The 15989-nt window shown below is 34.9% G+C and overlaps 1 protein-coding gene across 3 annotated transcripts in view; it reads left to right on the forward strand.

The window, feature by feature from the left end:
• The window catches only part of TBC1D22A (TBC1 domain family member 22A), a 154172-nt gene that overhangs the window by 22801 nt on the left and 115382 nt on the right, over positions 1–15989 (forward strand). For 2 of the 3 annotated variants that reach the window (XM_042872645.1, XM_042872648.1), the window contains exons 5-8: positions 3101–3171; positions 7375–7503; positions 8414–8476; positions 12020–12134. In XM_042872645.1, coding sequence (XP_042728579.1) covers positions 3101–3171; positions 7375–7503; positions 8414–8476; positions 12020–12134 — 378 coding nt within the window. The remainder of the gene's footprint in view (positions 1–3100; positions 3172–7374; positions 7504–8413; positions 8477–12019; positions 12135–15989) is intronic. The other variant, XM_042872647.1, reaches the window with a different exon arrangement.

The raw sequence follows: 15989 nt of genomic DNA on the forward strand, positions 1-15989 counted from the left end.
TCTTTTCCTTTAAAACTATTTAACATCAGCCCTTCTTTTAAATATTATCTTTAAATGTATGATCCTGAGTACTGCTACAGGAAATTTAGTATCGGCGTTCATGAATCACTTCTGATTGGAGGAATTAATTTGCTTATTTTACGTGTGTGTGTGTGTGTGTTTCCCTTTGAATCCTTTGTATTCAGTGACAGCGTGCTTCCTGTGTAGTTGCTGTGCTAGCCTGTGATGTAATACTTTCAACTTACACTTCACCCTCTTAATCAGTGTTGATAGTCTGTTCAAGTTCTGCTTTCATTGTTACTTTAGCAGTCTCACACTGTAACTCTGTAGTATCACTTTTTTTTTTTTTTTGGTGTTTCTGCTCTTTTGCACATCCCATGGTTTTCCAGTGCCAATAAAATCCTATATATGAAGAACAAGGGAAGAGTTTGCTGGGATTCCTTGGGGTTTTGTAAAAAGCGTGCTTTAGGGTTTCTTCTACCTCAGAAGTACTGCATGCTTTTGAAGGCATATGATGATTCTGCTTATGTTTAGCTTCAACTCTCACTGCTTTTCCTGATTTTTGATACAACGTATACACTTTGTATGTATTTATTTCATTAAGCCATGGAAGAATAATACATTTCTACTGTAAGTTGCCAAGTGGACAAAAACTCCTAGATTCTTGTCTTTGTTCTTTTTTTTGTATAGTTCAGAGGGAGAAGTAATAGAAACAATAGTTTTACTCAGTAACTCTCAAGCTGATAGTTAAAAATGAATGGATTTTATATTGTAGTATAAGGAAAGCACTAAGATGAAATTCTTTTTTAGGTTGAGACAAATCTTTTTAAAACAAAACACATTCAAAGAATAATTGTGTTTACAATCACATTCACATTTGATTATTTTCTTTCAAAAAAGAAAGGTAAAAGTAAAAGAAGGTGAAATGTGGGTAAAAGAAGGTAAAAGAAGAGAGATGTGGCAGCAAAACTGCCTGTGGTGCAACCTTAGAATTAGTTACCTTAAAATTCTTAGTTACCTTAGAATTAAATTTGTTATTAGGAGACTGAAAAGAACCCTAACAAAACAAACAAACAAACAAAAAAAACAAATAAAAAACAAAAAACAACGCAAAACCCTCAAGATAAAACTTTTTGTTGAGACGTTATTGCAAAATGTTCAGTTAAATGAAGATAATGAAGCTTAGTGGGGGGAGAACATCGCCAAACAAACAAAACAGCCTGCAAAATCTGTTGTCTAGACTTCAGTTTTAGAAGCCTTGCCAGTAATGCAGTATTTCAGTTCTTTACAGAGAGAGTGGTGAGGTGCTGGAACAGGCTGCCCAGAGATGTTGTGGATGCCCCGTCCCTGGAGGTGTTCGAGGCCAGGTTGGATGAGGCCCTGGGCAGCCTGGTTTAGCCTTGAATGGGGAGGTTGGTGGCCCTGCATGTGGCAGGGGATTGGAGATTGATGATCCTTGAGGTCCCTTGCAACCCTGGCCATTCTGTGATATTTCAGTGTTACTGATAGAAAACAGCCAAGCTGGCGAAAGGTGGTGTGACATCAGGAATAACTGCATTGAGTTGAATCTTTTGTGTCTTCAATAGCTCTGGTGTATTTAAATGTTGTCAATATACTGACTTTATTTTGTCATTGTGAAACTGAGTAGGATTTTATTTTTCCGGACATAGTTTTTGTTACAGCCTTTAGATTATAGAAAGGCAGGGAACGTTTGGACTTTTTGTGTTTGTTTTTTCCTTCCAGTGCGTATTCTTGTTCATGTTGATGCTTAAGTATAAAGGGGTACAAAAATCATTAGGGGAGCTCAGGATTTTGGGCCTCAGCATTTAATGGGTGCTGAAGATACTTTTCTGTGGCTGTAGAATCTTCAGCTTGTTGGAAGTCAAATAAGTCACTTCACATTTGTTGTATTGTTGTTACACTTCTGATATTTGATGTTCAAGTCTTTGGTTTGCACAAGGTTTAATTTATCTTTTAGTGATGCTTGATATGCTATTCCTAAATTGTTACTTATTTTGCTGTTGTATACAATATACCTCTAAATGAAGTTTGTATTGATAGTAAAAAAACAAACAAACAAACAAAAAAACCAACAAAAAACAACAAAACAAACAACAACAAGAAACCAAAACACCTTGATTTGTGTGTTCTTGCTTTAACACAGTATCACCTTGTTCTCCTTGAATTTTTTCTTCTATTATAAAGATACAAATTTGTTACTTTAAAAACAGAACTACAGAATACACTCACTGGACAAGTTCTTATTGTAATTACTTTGTTCTGTGCTTTTTTTTATTTAAAACCTTATTTGAAGTACAGAATCTGGAAAACATATTCACTGGAATATAGATAGTGAGTTTAAAAATACGGAACTAATTGGAAAAAATATATTAAAAGAAATACATAATTTTGTTATTCTGTGTTCTTTGGCGTGTTAATAATTTGAACTTGTTTTTACCCTGATTTTCTATTCCAAGTAAGAAGAGCTACTACCTGAAGTAGATACCTAAAGAATATTGTTTCATAGGGACACTTTAAGGCATCTTTTGTCTTTACATTATCAATGATTTTTCTGTAACTTTTTTTTCCTCCACAATAAACAGATTTCACAAAAAATGTGTGAAATCTCGCAGATTGCTTTAGCTGGCTGTGCTGTCTGATGAAGAGCTTTTGAGAGAGGAATGCAGCATGCAGAATGAAAACATAACGCTGAACTAAATTCCAACGTGCAAACATGAAGTATATTCTGCTTATGTAACTGCAAATCTCATTCTTAATTCGGATCTGCATGAGTTATTATGCAATAAAGCTGAATCTGTCTTGCATATTAATATATGGCAAGTATATTTAAAAGAAAAAAAAACAACAACTGGGCAGTAATTCAAAAAGCTACCTCATCACACAGTGCCTGTTATCACAGTTATCCCTACGGGAAGTAATTATCCACTGTCTTATTAATTCTTTAGAATTGCCATATAATTTGATTTCATTGGACTTCATAATAAGATATAAACAGCTTTTTGCTAATTTGAATATATCTGTGTATATTGAGAATAATTTTTTTTTTTTTAGTTATCATAAAATATTTCTCTTTTAATAGAAGAATTACGGAAATTGAGTTGGTCTGGAGTTCCCAAACGAGTTCGTCCCATTGCATGGAAGCTGCTTTCGGTAAGTTTTACTTTTGTCTTCTTGTTTAGCAGTAATGGCTTTCTTCAGGAACTGCAGATATTTTTGCCTGTGTTGTAATCTGTCAGTAATACTTGAAAGCATTGTCTTGTTGCTGAACTGTAATAAAAATTCTGTTCTTTGCTCAATTATAAGATGAATTTGTCAAAGTGAAAGGAGGAGAATGAGAAGTAGTAATAAATCATGCCAGCTGTGTACTTTTATTTTCAGCCTGGCTTTCTGTGAAAGCAGGACTTATGTGATAAGTAGCCTCTTTCAACCAGATTTGAGCCAACACTGGAGACTTGAAAGACAAGTGAATTCCTACAGTTTTCTTGAAAATAGGCGTGCAGTGAGGAAGCAAAGGCTATCTGTGTCCCACAGAAGGCTTTCATCTGGCTTGACGTTACAGTAAGTACTAGACTCTCCGCAGGAAGGATTAGCTTTGTATTGAGGAAAAGGTGTGAAAGGAGCTTGGGTTTGGCTAGTTTTCTTTTTTTTTTTTTTTTTTTTTTTTTACATTAGTTTCAGGTGAACAAATCCAAACAGCTGCGATCAGTTACTTTGTGGCATTGGATCTCCTCCTCTTGGGCTTGAGTCAATTGAGGGAACCAAGCTGCTTGAAAAGCTGATCACTTGTTTGCTTTTGCCTTGCTGAGTGCTGGCTCAGAACCTCATCTGGGGTTCCGCATTGGAGGTGGGAGGAGTTTGGAAGTGCAGTAGCTTGGGTGCAGATTGAAATACCATGGAGCAGCAAAAAAAAACCCCACACTTGAGTGCTTTAGACAAGGCAGCATAGGGAGCTTACGCGAACATGGGGTTTGTTGGGTTTGATGTTGCAGAAGTGAACCTTTTTATTTCACTGTTTGTGCTGTTATTTATGAAGGGCTCTGTTGCAAAAATACTGTGTATTCCTGGCAGGAATATTTCTGGTATCAGTCTTTTCAGCTGTAAAACTTGTCATGGTAAGTGGTTGTTCATGTTAGCTGTTTCTTTGTACAAGGCTGAGAGAACTTGCAAAAATGTTTGTATTAAAGAGAAGCAAAAATCTCGTGCTGTCTGCTCTCTGGAGACTGTGAAAGACACTTTATCAGCAAATCTTCATGCATTTAAGAACTCTTTAAAATTCTGAGTTATATACACAACAGTTTAACACTATTGAATTTTTCAGAGAGTAGACTTAAATAGCTGTGCTTTTTATAGAATAAATTCAGCAGGGAATGTGAAGTATTTACTTCACGTTGAGTTTGATTTCCAGTGACTGAAAGAGTCTGTCTTGCTAATGAGTTCCACTAAATTTGCAGCTTAGTTCCACCGATTCAAAATGTAGATGCAGCTTCTTAATGGCAAATATTCAGTGCTAACTGAGATTAAGTGGGCATTGTACAATATATTTTAGTTCTGCTTCTAAAGTTGTCCAACATTAGACAGTTTTATTTTATTTTTTGAAATTTAGGATGTCTATTGTAAAATATTCAGTCAGAAATTTACAACTTACTCAAAACTGACTTTGAAGCCTGATTAAGCTGAGGCTGAAGGGTAGGTTAAGTTCCAAATAATAGTGTTAAAATATTTGATTAAAATATTTTTTCAAGGAGAAAGATATGAAATTCAATGTAGTGCTGAAAAGCCACTGCTATCACATTTACTGTTAACAGTTTGAAAATTTACATGATTTATATCTGAAGTATAAGGAAAACAAACAAACAAACAAAAAAAACCACCAGGCATCGCATCCCTAGAGAACAAGCAGAATTGTTCAGGCCCAATGTTGTTTTGAATAGCAGCTATGGCTGCCTTTGGAGGGAATTTGATAGATAAACCCTCCACCAATTTATGCCCTGATGGTATTTTGCCATCCTTATCTACTTTTAAAAATAAAACTTAATTTTGTAAAGCGAATGGGAAACAGGATGTGTCCTACTGAAAGATGACTTCAGTCTTCAAAACAGAGTAATGGCAGAAAGTCTGCTGAGAAAATATTGGTATCCTTGGAACAATCACATTTGATCTCACAAATAAATTCTTTTCTAATGGAGCTAAGATATCCTACAGGAAAAAAAAAAATCAAACTGTTGAGAATAAATGTGAAGCAGAATTCAATATTTAACTAAGTTCAGAGCACTGGGACAGGATATTAAGTGTCAGTCTGAATCTTGAGGCAAAAGTTAAGAGGATGCAATTTAAAAATAGCCAGAATCAGATGCAAGTCAGTACGTCTTAAAAGAAATGGTTTTGCTAAAGCAAGTATGTGTTAAGCCATCTAGAATGTAATATTTGTGCTTAATTTCTTGTCATGTTATAAGAAGGAATTATAATACAGCATATTTTTAGTTATTTTAGTACAAAGATATTTACATAAGCAATTGATACTCTAGTGTGTGGGTTTTAATTTTACTGTTTTTGGCAGAACGGTGTAGAAATGGGATTTGATGTTGGATTGTTGGAAGAGAGTAATGAAATCCAGGCATTTATCCTCAGTGTGTTTGATTCTATTGTAGAATCAGAAATTGTAGCACATTACATTTACCCTAAATCCGTTTTTACTTGTCATGTTAAGGACTGAGTAAGAAAGTCGTTTTGATAGCTAAATGCATAGCATCAAATTAGTTACTTGGGCTAGGGCACGTTGTTCAAGTGCAAGCACGTGCTGCAGTTCTAACATCATAGAATGGCTTGGAATGGAAGGGACCTGAAAGATCATCGCCGTTAAGCCCTGCTGCGTGAGCTGGCTGCCACCCAGCAGCTCAGGATGCCAGGCCCACCAAACATGGCCTTGGGTGCCTTCAGGGGTGGAGCAGCCACAGCTTCTTTGTGATTCCTCTGAATGTTCTGTGATGTTATGAGGATTTAATTTATTATTATTTTTAGTAAGACTACTCTTGGTTGAAAAAAAAAAACAAACTTGCTTCCTTTGTTTTACTGATTACTATTAGTATGATGATGCCTGAAAACGTGAAAGGAGAATTTCTGTAATACTGGCAAGAAATAATTTAAGTTGATATGAATAGCAGATATTAATCTTTTTTCCTTGGGTGGCTAGATCTCTATTAAAGCCATTTAGGTTTACAGAGATTCTTTTCCAAAGTTTATTTTTCAAGTCTGCCACGTATGTTAAATATGAATTGACTTTCTTTTTTTTTTGCCATATTATGTTTGAAATCAAGCTACACACGGGAAAACATTAGCCATTCTTGAATGCTGAAGAAACCTTTCAGCAGGTAGTAACATGAATAATGATCCTTCTAGTACATTCAATTTATGTAATAAGAACATTTAATAGCAGTTGTAGTTCCTTTCTTAAAATGATGACATGGTCATTTGACACTGTTTTGAAGTGGCAGTAGGTTGAGAGCCTAGAAATAGAGATCAAACTGGACAGAAGAAAATGAGAATGGATTTTTGTGGGAGGATGGGATCTTTGGTAGATTGGACATGAGCTCATTGAAGGACAATTCAGATACGTATTAACTGCATATCTGACATACAAATTCCTTAGCATGACTGTACCTTGTGGAAAGTAATGTTTATAAACTACTTTTAGGAAACAACTAAGGCAGTATGTACTAATGAGCTTTATATCCAAGAGTCCAGTTTGCGCTGAAACTTTTCATAACCTCTTTAGATGAAATGAAAACTTGAAATTATTATTTCTGTAACTGAAACAGAGAGTTAAAGTAGCTAGAATATTTGAGGCTTTTCAGTAAATACACCATCATATTATGGTTTTAACTATAATTTAAACAAGTATGTTTGTAAGTGTCATTCATACTTCAGAGCAACTCAAGTATGCATTTATTGAAAAATTGAATAAAATTCCTGAAATAAGGGCCACGTGGGGATGCAGAACTTAATGAACTCAAGTAGCTTCACATTTCTCTGAAATTGTTTTGAACTTTTTTTATTGGGAAGGCAAACGTCTTAGAATTCTTGATGAGAAACTGCTTGGAAAGATGAAAGACTTGAAATGTATTATTAAAAAAATGTTTTTTTTTTTTTTTTTTTGTAAGGTCTTGGTTTCTGAACTTTTGTATTCAGTTACAATGATTAGAAAACTGATTTCCTGAGGTATTATTCAGACCAAAATAGGATTGCATTGTACTACATTTGTTCATTAGCTTTCCCGTTGCATATAATCAAATGCTAACTGTCCTTTTTGTGAAGCAGAGTAAGATCTTTTTCATTTCTTCTTTTTTTATTTTTCAGGGTTATCTTCCTGCAAATGTGGACCGAAGAGAAAGCACTTTACAAAGGAAACGAAAAGAGTATTTTGCATTTGTTGAACAATACTATGACTCCAGAAATGATGAGAGTCATCAAGATACCTATAGACAGGTAAAACAAATACTGAATTACTTCTTACCAACGTTAGATCTGTTAAGGAGCTTGAAGAGATTGTTTTTGAAATTTGCTATTGCTTTTATTTATTTCCTTAAGCTTACTTGATAATCAACTGGTCTAATCAGTTGCTTTCCTAAATTTTGGAAGCCAAATTAAGTCTTTCTCAAAATATGAAATACTTTGGTTTGTACAGTAGATTTCTTAACATGTTAGCTTTTGTCATGCCATGCTTGTGGCTATACCATTTATTCTGTTCCATTTAAGAGGAATAGAGATTTCCTCTGGCCCTCCTTCAAATGGCTGAGAAGATAGTACCACACTGACTGTTCCTTACTGGCTCCATATTCCTGCTTAAGAAGTTGAAACTGTATGATAAGTAATTAGCTGAAGAGTGTCCAAATTTCTTGCCTCTCCAGATAAGCAAGATAACTTCTCTTGAAGTTTTGTATTAAAATAAATGATTTGCATCACAAAGTACTGACTTGAGCAGTCAGCCTTACCTTAGACTTCCTTAGGACAGATTAAATGTGTGTGCAGTAGTCGGTTGCACATGGCTTTACACATATGTAGCAGTTATGTTGTTAGGCATAGTTGCACTGAGCCAAGGAGTATTGATGATATAACTACAGTTTGCAAACAATCAGCTTTAGTGTAAGGATCTTAAAATGTGAAAGAAAATAATGGTTTCCTTTTCTTTTTTTTTTTCTCCCAGTTAATAGTTTAAATTAATAATGACTTAAGTATTTGGTCCTATAGCTTTGAACTAAATCCATGTTATTTCTAAAATAATAATACAGTGGGATTATAACTAATAGTGTAAAACTGTAAGTTTGTCTATTTTTTTTGTTACTTAAAAAGTGTGCTGTTGGCTCTTTTTACAGTATTCTTGCTTCTGTCTAATTAGATTCATATAGATATCCCGCGCATGAGCCCTGAAGTTCTAAGACTTCAGCCCAAAGTAACGGAGGTAAGAATTATATCTGAATAACGTGAGTTTCAGGTGACTCTTTTAATGAATTTGAATCACATGTATGTGTTTGGAACTAATTCATAGTGTGGTTCCTTTTTCTGTATCTGTCAAAATCCTTTAAGGTTTGGGAGCTCTTATCGTAGATTATTCTACTGAAGAAATTCTCTTATCTTTGAGTTTAGGAAAACTATTGTGAATTTGACATTTTATGGAAATAATTCATTATGAGATAGATCTTCCTTTTAAAATCAATCTGATTATTTTTATGGCAGTTGTGTAGATTGTAGGAGGGGGTTATTGGAGGGTGCCAAGCAGAATGGTAATGCTTGAGCCAGGAGCAAAACTTTTTTACAAAAACTCAGAGGGTGGTGACACACAGAAACATGTTGCCTGAGGAGGCTGTGGATGCCCCATCCCTGGAGGCATTCAAGGCCAGGCTGGATGTGGCTCTGGGCAGCCTGGTCTGGTGGTTGGTGATGCTGTACTTAGCAGGGGATTGAAACTTGATGATCATTGTGGTCCTTTTCAACCCAGGCCTTTCTGTGATTCTGAGTGGAGTCCCTTGAAAGAGGAGGAGAGGGTTGTTGATCTTCTCACATATAGTTTGACCAAGTCTGCTGGACTTCTCTGTTGTGAATACTTTATTTTAAAGATCAGTGACTGTAGGTGTAGGTTTAATTAATGTGAATAGTAAAATTCAGTAGCCTATAATTTTATATATTTTCAATTCTGGTATTGTCTCTAATTGAATTAGGTTGAAATGAATGGTATATGCCTATTTCCCTGCTATGCTTGCGTTATTTGGGAGAAGTAATTTTGAGGAAACAAGATTGAAAATTACTTCATAAAATTTTCTTCACTTCTTTTATTGGTTATTTAAAGAGAAATAAAAAGCAAATTCATAGACCTTTCATGATTAAAGCTTTAGGGGTTTTGGAGTTCCTTTGGGGTGGCAAAACCCACAAGAAATTCAGAAATCTGCATTTAAGCTAATGGATTCTTCTTATGTATATGAATACAGTTCTTAATGTTATCGTGAATGAGAGTTAAAATGAAAAGAGAATAATTGATTGGTAATGACATCTCCTGAGATGTGGTGGTTCATACTAGAAAAGTAATTCCAGTTTCTGTTGCTGGCTTGGAAATCAAGAAGGAAACCTTTTGGGAAAGTGACTTTTTTTAATGAGTGCTATTTGAACACAGTGATGAACACTGTATAGAAACTTAAATCAGGCTGCCTTAAAGGTATTCAGTGCTCGTTTTTTGTGATTCAAAGCAGTAAATGAAACTTCATGAAAATGAGCAGGAAATTGAAAACACTATTTTAGTGCATATTTGTTGAATTTCTGATTAGATGCATTTGGGGATATTAAGTCTGGTATGCCAATTACTAAGTGATCCTTGCTGCTCAATAACTTACTGTTCCAAAAAAATTAATAACCCTCCCTTTACCTTAGTTTTCATATCTGGATTTTTAAAATGCTGTGAAGTCCAGGGGTATCTCAGTTTGAAGTGCAATCTGTGTGTTATCTGATTCTGAGGAAAGGGAAGGGAATGTTGGTATTGTAAATTAGAAATTGTTTGCCTTAACTTGCCTTCTTGAAAGCACTGTTTGTATCATTTCTGCCATGAGTATTTTGATAGTTATCTACTGATTCTTTTTTCCTCATTATTTGTATATTTTTTAATCCCACTACGTAAAAGTAAGAGTTTATAGCTGAGTAATAAGATTCTTGGCTAATGAGAGCAAGGGAATATTTTTGAGAATGCACAATTGAATACCTGTGTTTCTGCCTGATCTTTTCCTCAAAACTGAAACTAGACCGAGCAAAAAAAAAAAAAAACCCCAAAAAACAACCTGATGTCACTTCCCACTTGTGTTTTAAGTTGGATGGTTCCCAGCACGATTCTTAACTGTTCCCTTATAGTCTCAGTGGTTTTATTTTTCGATGTAGCTGTAATGGATCAGCTTGGGCTTTTGTTGCATTAGTTGTTGCATGATGCGTTAGGGCTTTGTTTTCAGTACCCACAAAAGCTTTTCACTTCTGTTACTGTTGCCCATCTTCATTGTTCTGTGGATTTACAGCACTTTGCTTTTGTGCGTGCCAGGGAAACTAGGAGCTGGCACGTTAAGGAAAGTTGATTCTGAATGCATGTGGCAGGAGGGTGGATGTTGATGCTTGGAACTGACTTTCAAAGGGAAAAGCACAAACGTGTTCCAGCTTCAGGTAGCACATATGGAAGCCTGTAATGGATCTTTCAAACACCTGGATGCGAGTCAGATATGCCTAATCATTTCCCTACATGAAAATGACTGTAAAAGGGATTGAAGATAAAGGATAAGTTTTATTTAAATCCAAACTAGAGTAATTCAATTCTGAAGCTAACAAATGCTTCAAGTGAGAAAACTTGTAAACTTCCTCTCTTTATTGTGTCCATTCTGGGCAGATCTCTCAAATCATTGATTTCTGGCTTTGTAGCAAACTCTACTCAGTCTCCTCTGAGGGACTCCTCCCCTTACAAATTCTCTTCCTTTTTATTAGTACTGCAGCCTGCTATTAAAACTGATGTAGTCCTTTTGTTTGCTGACCTCTCATGGCTCTGCTCTGCTTCCCTGCCTGTCTGCACCCTTTTTTTTTTATTTTTTTTTTTAATCAGGTCTTCTTTGTTTCACAAGGTTGTCCTTGATTGAGTACTGATAATTAGGGCAGAGCATGTTGTGGCTTCCACAGTGCTGCTCATGTGCGGCCTTCTGAAGCAGTGTACTGTTTTCAGAAGTGAGCAGTCAGGAGGAGATTCTGTCTGTCACAGACCTAAGTTACTTTGGCCGTAAATTCTATGATTGTCCTGCTTCGTGTTCTTCTCATGCTGTCCATCCTATAGTCAGATTGTGTATGCTGTGGCCATTGGAGCTTTTCCTAAGAAATGTGGTTCAAGGAATTCAGGAGCTGATATTTATGTGATAAAGGGTTGTCTTATTTCTACATTTCCTGATTATTTTTTTGTCTGATGTTTTATTAACTGGTATATGTGCTTCTGAAGTCTAAAACTCAGTGCTGCAGTATTAAGCAAGCATAGCTATTAAGGACTTTATTTTTTGGCATGTTATTAAAAAATTCTAATTATATTAAATACTTCTTTCTGTTACTTAACAAGTAGGTTATTACATTGAGAAAATACTTGTTTCAAAGGGATATATGATCATGAAAGCATGATTTAATATTTCTGTGTAATGAAGAGGAATTTTGTATCACTGGAAAAGCTCCAGTGAGTAATTGCTGCTCTGCTGTAACTGAATTACATGCAAGTCTGGTTTTAACATGTACTAATACCCTGAAAATGCTTTTTTAAAAAGTAACTTAGAAACATAATTAACGTTGGCAGTTAATTATGAACGTAATTGTTGATGTGTGCTTTTATATATGTTATTATACTTGTAACTATGTGACATCAGGTCTGTTGTGAACTTTTCAAGTGTCTTGTTTAAAACGTGCTCACCACGTGGTAAATTATCTGAGAGTTTCTTTAACTCTTTTTCAGATCTTTGAAAGAATTTTGTTTATCTGGGCTATCCGTCACCCAGCCAGTGGATATGTTCAGGGCATAAATGATCTCGTTACTCCTTTTTTCGTAGTCTTCGTTTGTGAATATATAGGTAAGATTTATCATCATACTGAATTATGAGTTGGAACTGGTTTTTGGAACAGCGCATTTGTCTTAGTATGAATAACATTTTGGAATAGTTAATCAAGGCATAGTTAGAGACGTGCATTTTATTGTAAGCATTTTTGTTACAAATCTGTATGGGTCTTTTAAATGTATACTGAAAAGTGATCAGTTTTTGTGTGAATACTCAGTGGAGTTCAGGATTCTTTCAGGTATTTGTCAAAAAAAAAAAAAAAAGCCAACACCCCAAAACCAACAACAAACCAAAACCAACAACAAACCACACCTCCTAAAAAGCTAACCAACTAATAAAAAGCACTGTAGGCAGAAGAGTTGTCTTTTGTCAGATCTGGAAGTTGGCAAAAGGACAGTCCAGCATTGCTGTCATCTTTATTTCTTAACTACAGAGCTGCCCCGTTTCCCTTTCTCTTGATCTTTTCTTTTTCTGTGATGGTTTAATTCTCTGTTTCTCTCTAATTCATACGTATCCAACCCACTGGCTTTATGTTTTTGTTGCTCTCTATTTTTGTTTTAATGAAAGATATTAAAAATACATTTGCTTTACTTATACATTAGCTAAATTTTTTTTTTATATGCTGCTCAAGACAATTTCTCTTCACTCAATGTAGCCTGGGCAAGCCAAAAAGTTGGATGCCCCTCTTCTGATTCATATGTTTTTGTAACAGTTTTAAATTTGACATATTGAATAATCTGATGTGGAGGAAAGAAAACCCCCCCAGAACATTTCCCTTGCTTCCTCCATCTGGTCCTTTGCAAAAAACAAAAACAAAACAAACAAACAAATAAAAAAAAAAAAAAAAAAAAAAAAACCCAACCAACAAAAAAAAAAACTTGTCAAACCAGGAAAACTTTTTATTGAGTGGCAGGGAAATGAAACTAGAGAACCTAATGAAGTGGATCTGTGGCTGAAGGAGTGGCAAACTGGACCTGGAGATTGAAAATTAAGGCAGCAGTAATGAAATTTCATTATTTAAGAACTCCACTTTTGTAAGATTAAGAGCACTGATACCAGTGGTAGTGTAAACAGTTGTATTTTTGTTGACTGTATGGCTGTATATGTAATTATGCTTTTTTCAGATTTGTTACGTAGGAAACCAATTAAATGCTCATCTCTAGCACGTTATTCATGTCTTACTCTATGGATTAGTATTTAAGTCTTTATGAACATTAAACTTGCTGTTGATCATTAGCAGTAATTCAGTTGGCATTTCAGAATAGTTTGTTAGCAATTTGAATATTACAACACATATAAAAGGTAAGGTTCAATAGTATATTAAAAAAAAAAAAAGAATTGTTAAGCCAGCTTGAATTAAAACTGCTTTCCTTCTGTTTCTATTTGTCATACACACATACCATATCAGTGCTTATATATAAATGAGCAACGTGTTGTCTTGCTACTTCAGTGAGAATCTGTGCAGTGGATTCTCCATCTTCTGCCCTCTGGCCGCAAGGTACTCATTGGTGTCTTAATCCAGATTGATTAGATTTAATGAAGGACAGTTTATCCTTGAGTGGATGAAAGACTACTCATTTACTCATTTGCATGGCAACACCTCTCGCATTGTTCGTTTCTTCTTTCATAGGGGGACATTTCATTGCTAAGCAACTAATGAGAACTACTGCTGCTTATTCCCTAATCATCTCTTAAGCAGGGTAGGGGCCCACTCCTGAGAGTAGTTGCAGTTTCTGCCTTTTCCTCCCTCATTTGACAGAAAATGGAAACGTTCTTAATGATCCTAGAACAGTAGGATCTCTAGTAGACTTTGGGGTTGCTAATTGAAATAAGAAGCTCAAATGAGATGTGATTAGAGAATTGATATTCCATGTTAAATAGACCATTTAATTAATATAGTAAATAAATTTGTCTTTACCACCAACTTACATTTGGAGACCCTGGTGATTGTAAATGTATTTGCCAGCTTGTCAGTATATTCATATAACACAGTATTGCTGTATCAGGAAGTTTGCATTGAAGGAAGACAGAATTTAAAAGCTAACAACTGTTAAAGATGAATGCTTCTGAAAAGGTGTGAATCTCAGGAAGCTGTATTCTGAAGGCTCAATGAAAAGGTTGTATCTGTGTAGAGAGAACAATACTGAATTGAACTGTTTTCTTGAATGTGTAAGTGGTCCTGCCTAAATGCTAAGAGCACTTATTTCCCTCAGTGACATACAAAGAGATTCTAAGATTTGTCTTTGAAAAACCTTTTCTTTTTAGTCTTTCAAACATAACCAAGTTGTACTGAGTAATCCATTCAAGTTAGAATGAGTAAGAGTGTGGATTTTATTTAAGCTTGAAATACAGACATAAAATTTATGAAGTACCTCAAAACCTTGTGGTTTGTAGTAAAATTTTAGAAGTATTCAAAACTCTGAGCATGAATTGTGTTTAATTTAGATATGAAACATGCAGCATTGTATTTATGTCTAGCAAAATGATTAGCTGTTAATGTATTTAATATTTACTTTTGATTTTTCTTTTGTTGTAATTTTGGGCTCTGATTTTTAAGTGAGTGTTGGTATGTACCTTAAATTGCTTTATTTATTGCTTTACTTTGTTGTTTTTGTCGCAGTTTTACTGAAACATCTGTGTTGCACTTCTGAGTCATGATTCACCCTGTTGAAATTAATAATAAAGCCTTTTATTTTGGGTTTCTTCTATAACAGGAAGAAAAAAAAAAAGACAAAAGAGATTCCAAAGGTTTATTAAAGATTAACTGCAAGTTATTATTATTAATAATGCCATTAAAACAAGTCTATGCTGATTAGGTTATTTCACAGTATATCCTGTTTAGTCAACTATTTTGTTGAGGTAAAAACCCTGCTTGTTTTATCTTTGCGACAAATATATGAGAGAGACATTAATCCTTCATCTCACATCACAGCTGTGCTCTGCTACAGATGTGCAAGCCTCTATTGGAAGTGCCACTGAAGAACTTTTGAAGATTGAAATAGCATGTTTAGAAGCGATAACTTATTTGCATAGTAGCATATTTCTCATTTGAATCTGAATGCCAAAAAATAGATTCATTGATCTTTTTATAAGGATCGAAGTCAGATATTTTTATGGATAAACTTCAGCGTGTGGTTTCTCACTTTTAGAGTAGGTTCAGTGACTGAATGTAGGAATTGAATATTTTAAATGCTGAGAGTATTCTTACACTGCTGGAAAGGTTGCAAGTATGATGAAAGAGTAACTTGGTAATGTCTCATTAGTTCTCCACTCTGCAATAAAAGCAGAATATTGTATCATTTTCAGCAAGATAAAACTGGTGTCAAACCAAGCCAAGATAGGCACAACTGCAGATACAGAATATTTTAAAGAAGAATGGTAGTCTTGCTGGCTCCTGCTGGAATATGATAGGCTTAAGATTTCTGGCGTAAATTAGGAGAAGAATGAATTTAAATATTAGGCTTTTTTTAACAACAAGATTTTGTGTTGATCTAATGTTTGTTTGTTTGATTTTTCCATTGAGAAGTGCTAATAGTTTGTGTGCTTATTCTGCTATGATATAGCAGTTTCTTTGGGATTTCCAGCATTGGTGGTATGGGAAAACTACTTCATGTCAATCCTAACCTCTTATATGACGTAGCACTCATACATTCTCTGATTTTAGGATTAATGCTACTTAATTTCATGGTAAATTTTTTACGTCAAACTGAATCCTGTCCATTTTTGGGGGTTGGACTCGATGATCTCTGGAGGTCCCTTCCAACCCTTACAATTCTGTGATTCTGTGATTTGGATACAAATCTAGAGGCATTTTTTGTTATTGTGTTAAGATTCATTATCTGACTGCTCCCTGTTCACTGACACAATGTG

Source organism: Lagopus leucura, unplaced genomic scaffold (assembly GCF_019238085.1).
Source record: "Lagopus leucura isolate 7727_CA_CO unplaced genomic scaffold, USGS_WTPT01 Super-Scaffold_100008, whole genome shotgun sequence".
Lineage (NCBI taxonomy): Eukaryota > Metazoa > Chordata > Aves > Galliformes > Phasianidae > Lagopus > Lagopus leucura.